The sequence below is a fragment of the Pteropus vampyrus genome, unplaced genomic scaffold, assembly GCF_000151845.1.
Source record: "Pteropus vampyrus isolate Shadow unplaced genomic scaffold, Pvam_2.0 Scaffold83, whole genome shotgun sequence".
Lineage (NCBI taxonomy): Eukaryota > Metazoa > Chordata > Mammalia > Chiroptera > Pteropodidae > Pteropus > Pteropus vampyrus.
The window spans coordinates 3,959,854-3,965,853 of NW_011888864.1; the positions used below are offsets into that span (position 1 = coordinate 3,959,854).

At 35.9% G+C, this 6,000-nt stretch overlaps 1 protein-coding gene across 1 annotated transcript in view; it reads left to right on the top strand.

Moving 5' to 3' along the window:
- CCDC168 (coiled-coil domain containing 168) overlaps positions 1–3,316 on the top strand; it is a 31,365-nt gene extending 28,049 nt beyond the window's left edge. Inside the window, exon 10 of the mRNA XM_011363227.1 lies at positions 3,285–3,316. Coding sequence (XP_011361529.1) covers positions 3,285–3,316 — 32 coding nt within the window. The remainder of the gene's footprint in view (positions 1–3,284) is intronic.
- The last annotated feature ends 2,684 nt before the right edge of the window (positions 3,317–6,000 follow it).

Below are 6,000 nucleotides of genomic sequence, written 5' to 3' on the forward strand. Positions count from 1 at the left end.
TAATAAAATAAAAAATTATAAAACATTCCATTTTTTTACTAAGTAAAATATCTAATACTATACAATTTACACAAAAGTTTTAATTTTAGTAATAGAAACAGTGAAATCATTTTTACTTCTTGATGTTAACAATAAGGCTTTAACTTCTCAAGACATGCACTACAACCATGTAATAGATTCTGTCATCAATATGATGGTCATGGTAACTTATATGAGTTATGTCCTTTGGGTTGTATAAACAGATCTAATATTTTCATACTTTTTATTATAGAGAATTTTGAACATACACAAAAAAAAGGGAGAATAGTGTGATGGAACTCTTTGTACCTCTCACCCAACCTCAAACTTTATTCACTTCTCCACTATTATTTTAAAGCAAATCACACATAATTTTCTCTATAAATATATATTTCTGTAAGTTAAGAACTATTTTAACATAACCATCTCACATCTTAAACAGTAATATCTTGATATCAAATATTCAGTGAGATGATTTCCAAGTATCTCATAAACGTCATTTTCTAACAGTTTGATTGGGACATAGAGAAAGCCACACATTGTGCTAGCTCTTTTAAGTCTCTTTTAATCCATAGGTTTCCAATTCTACCACTTTTTTCCATGCAATTTTTCAAATTGAAGAAACCGAGTTCTTTATTCTGTAGAGTTTCCCACAACTTATGTTTTGCTGATAGTGTCCCCATTGACAGATTGAAATTATTTAACTTTAGATTCCTAATTGTTCCTTTAAAGGCCTTCAAATAGATCACACAGTATGCATCATTTAAAATAAAATGCATTGTTTCAGTGATTGCCTGTCACTTCTGAAAATACAAATTTGAGTTGTTAATAGCTATAGAGCTGTTATATAGTTAGAGCTGTTAGAGCTGAAATAGCAAAACGTCTTAGCATAAATGATAGGGAGGGATTGAGTGACTAGTTTTTGTAAAGAATTAGCACTGAGACATTAAATGTCTATTTGTCAATGGAAAACCATTACAAGAATTTGAATGCCAAATTAGATATGAAAGGACTTAATCATTTAGAGTGAGAAAAGAAATCAATACAAATTTCAAATTTTATAAAGCCGATCAAACCTAAACCATCATGAGTCCAGAAAAAGTGTTTTTATTAACTGCTTAATATACATTTTTCCTACATTTTTTGGCTGCATACTCTTTGATCATTTCTTCATAAAACAATTTTGTAATATATTTTTTTATATAGAGATCAAAAGTAAACCAGTCGTCTAGTGGTTGATCAAATGTTTATTATTGACAATTTAGAAAATTCAGGCACTTCCTGATTCAGTGGCATTTTATATACTATTTCATCTGCAACCAGACTTCATCAGAACAGGATACATTAAATACGGTAAGATGCAAGCTGACAAGTTGAGATGTGTAAAATGTGTTAGTTCACACACAGATGCCCTTGCTGTTTATGGTGTTGGTATAGGTTTGTACCCAAGAAACAATCTGTGGTAAACTCTATGTCATGCAATCCGCATCGAAAAAGAAAGTATAGTAAATGTATTGGGTGTGCTCTGCTTTTTTGAGTGTTCCTTCTGTTGGAAGAGAACATCCATTTTGACTAGGTATTGTAAAGAATGACTTATCAGCTTATAATTTTACACACCTGATGAATGGAAGACTTCCAAAGTCCGCTTTCCTATAGTGTACCTCCCAAGTCTTTTTTCTCCTCTAACGTACATTCCTCCTGCTCTGGGCGCTGCAGGAAGCTTTAATGTGAATGAGCCCCTGCCCTGCACCCTCATGTCCCAACCTGGGATGTGAAGGATTCCTGGAGCCTATTTCTACACCAAGATGGCTAGCATAACTACAGACAAAAGTGAAAGTCAGTCATTATGTGCCCACTAAATCCGAACTAAATGTATCCTAACTCAACTTCCCCACAGCCCAATCCCAAAAATGTTTTCAGCCTTTCTAATCTCATCATACATGAAGTCAGATGTGATAGAGGATAGGTCAAAGTGGAATGAGATAAAATATTTAATTGCAGTTAAAATATCTTACTTTTACAAATCTTTGGGGCCCTGCTGCTCAAGCTTCTTTAGCTTTTACGGCACATCTGTTCATGCAAATCAGATAACATTAATTTATTAATTTCCATTTACTCTCTGTCTACCATATGTAAGGCCTGGTCCTGGGTACCAGACCTAACAAAAATTAACAAAGTACAGATCTTGACTTGGGAAGCTCACACTCGGACACATGCACATATACATAAACACTGCCTGATGGTATCTCAGTTCCCCAATACACATGCATATGCTACTGGTATCTTTGCTGGATAAAACAAAAGCAGTTCTGAGGCCACAGTTATTTATCCTAAGCCATGTATCACGAATTACTGATTTGGAGTGGATATTGGCAAAATGATGAAAATCTAAGTCAAGTCTCCCGGTGACCCACACGGTCTCGTTTCTTTCAAAGACACAAGACTCTGATGAAACTGAGAGGCATGTGTTTCCTCTTGGCTTTAAATATCTGAGTTACAACACATGCTGGTGGTGTAACCATATGCATTAAAACTGGGGAGGGAAATTAGGCTCAAGTGTGAAGGTAATGAGAAAACTTGGGAGGGCAGGATGGAAAGACTGTCATAAGCTATCCCCTGCAAGATTTTGACTTAGGTGTGAGAATTTTCTAGTTCTACTGCACACAACTACACCCCTCAAGGGCCTTCCATTACTTGGAAGAAATGGAAAAGCAACAGGAATTTATCCTTAAGTCAGAGGTTTCCAAACTTTCTCAGTGTTCTCTAATTTGTTCACTGCACCCCTAGGCCAAAATAAATAGCTAACAATTCTGAATATTAGTAGCTTAGGTCCAAACAATTTAATATCAAATAACTTAGAAGATGTTTGAAAAAATATATAAATTGAAAAAATACTATTTTTTAATTTAATTCTTAAATAACCACAATTACTTACTAGTGGGATGTATGTCCCTATTAATAGGGCACTACACAACTTTTCAAAAGGTTGGACATTTTACTGATTTTTGTGTAGTACTCACTTTTATTTCAGCAACAGCTAACAAACTCATATTCACAATGAAATTATGTAATGGAAAGGAACGTAGCGCTGTGTAATAATGAAACTGTGACCTTGAGCTAGTAGTTCATAAAGTGTCCAAAAGATGTCGCTGTGTTTCCCTCACAATTTAAAAATATTCCATGCGGCCACAGGGCACATGTTTGGAACTGCTCCCTTAAGTTTGTTGCAATGCTTTTGTTTGTTTGTTTTACTTTTTCTTTTGTAGTTTGTTCAAGAGCATGTCTTCAAGAGCAATAGGGCAACGAGGGGTGGTATGAGTAGGGCAAAGGAACAACTGAGTGGTGACAGACTAAAACTGGATTCATTTTTTTCTCCCACCAGATTATCCTACATATACATAGTCACTCTAATTCAAATCATTTTACTTTGTGAGAGCAAAACTCTGGTGGGTCTTGGTACCTTTCCATATTCAATTCACTCCCAACTCTCCTAGCTGATTACTTCATACCTTCGCTTCTGTCTTCAAACCTCAAATACTTCCTGCTCCATTCTTACAAGCAGATGACCAAGCTTCATATTTCACTGAGAAGTGAAGAGACTTTTCACAGACTCTCTTCATATCTGCACCAATATATCACTTCCTCAGCTATTAACATAGATATACAATTCCTGCTGCTATCTCAAACCAGCACCTCCATTTGTGTAATTGATCACATTCTTTCTCGTCTACTCAAGGAATCACTTTGACATTTCTCCTCTCTTTCTACTATATCATTTGTTCTGTCCAAAACAACATGCATGATATTGTTTCCTTCTAAAAAACACAAGTCAAACCATTACCCCCAACCATCTCTTAACCCATCTTCCTGTGCCAACTACTTCTTCATTAATTTGCTGCTCTTTGTAACACAAGTCCTCAAAAGGACTCTTTATTCATGATTGATCTCATTCCTCTATTCCATTGCCTCGTAAATCCATACCAATAATACTTTCTCTCACCTACCATTCACTTAACCTCTTCTTACCAAAGTCAGCAATAACCTCTACATTGTGAAATTCAATGCTGAATTTAATTCACAAAACTCATCTTTGATTAGCAGTATTTGACAGAGGTGATTTCTCCCTTTTTCTTGAAATACTCTTCATCGATTGGTTTCCATGATACCACAGACTTTCCTCTTGCCTCACTAGCTCCTACTTCTCAGTTGCACTTGCTGGTTCTTTCTCCTTTCCCTGCCCTCTTAATGTACTTGGTTTCCTCCTTCTTGGTGATCTCATTCAGTCCATGGCTTTAAAAAACATGTATATATCTTATTACACCAAATTTATATCACCAACGCAAATATCTTTTCTAAATTCTGAACTTGGATGTCTAATTACCCTCTCATTATCTTCGCATGTCAAATGGTAGATATCTCAAACTCAACAAAACCAAAAGTGAAGCACTGTTCTTCATTTACAAACCTCTTCTACCCATAGCTTTCTCCACCTCAGTTGATGGCAATTCTATTCTTCTAGTTATTCAGAACAAAGACCCAGGGTTTGTGACTTCTGTTTCCAGACAAAATGGAATAAACACATCCACCCTATTCCTTCCTATATAGCTAAAAACTATAGCTTAAAATCCTAGACAAAATATCTAAAACAAATAACAGAAGACCCTGAAAGGAAACATAAGGCAAGTTAGCTAGAGACTTCAAGACTCAAAAAAGGATATGAAGGTGAGTTCTCTATTTTATTTTTCCACCTATACACCCTAACCTGGGGACTGGAAAATGCGAGAACCCAGAAACACTAACAAAATAAGCAGACGAAATAAAAGTCCCATGAAAAGACTGCTCTATGTAAACAAAGGACCAGGAAAGGGGAAGCAAAGATCAGGACAGAATCCTTTTGACGGTGCCTGTCAAGCTCCAGACAAACTCCACAAATAAACCACGCCCTTTCCATTCTCTCTGGGTACTATGGCCAGCACGGTGTGGACAGAGACCTAACTTCCATCCCCGTCCCCTAATAATGAGGTGACACACATGCCCCTTCCTACCAGCCTGTGGGTGAAGTGTTCACAGACTGTGGGTGGTGCTCAGACTTTCATTGCCACCTTATGGTAATGAAGCAGTGCTTTTCCCAGATAGAAAGAGTAGAAAAGATTACTTAGAGAAGGGAACAATGTATATGAAGTACTGGGGAAGCTCCCAAGTGATCTATGCATTCAATGGACCAGAATCAAACAGCAAAAGGTGTTATAAGTGAACTCAGTGTGAAATGCTGACTAGGACTCAGACTGGCCTCTAAGTAGCACACAAGTGGGGCAGACCAGAATAGCACTGCAAATGCTCTGAAAATTTAGTTGTCATTTCAACAAAAATATCAATCGATCAATCAAAAGTAGACCAGGATGTATGTTCTAAACCTGAACATGGTAACTATCTGCCAAATTAGAAGATTTAAGGAATTAGATTCTCATAATACCTCCAAAAGTCCAAAATATAATCAAGTATTACTCATTACACCAAGAGCCAGTAATACCTCACCTCAGTGAGAAAAGAAAAGATTCTGTCAAAAATATTAAAGCAGTCATTATAAAAATGTTTCAGTAAGCAATTATAAACACTCTTGAAACAAATGAAAAAATAGAGTCTCAGAAAAGAAATAGATGTAAAGAAGAAACAACTGAATTTTTTTAACTGAAAAATTAAAATTAGAAAGTTCATTGAATGGCTCAATAGCAGAATAAAAATGACAAGGGAAAGAATTTGAAAGTAGATCAAGAATCTGAGGAATTTACAAACAGGATAAACCCAAGGAATTCATGCCAAGACACATCATCAAAAAATTTTTGAAACTAAAAGATAAAAAGTACCAAAAGCATTCAGAGAGAAATGCCATATTACCTATACGGGAACAGCAATCAGAATGACAGTATATTTCTCATCAAAAACCATGGAGCCTAAAGGGAGTGGCACCATATTTCTTAAATG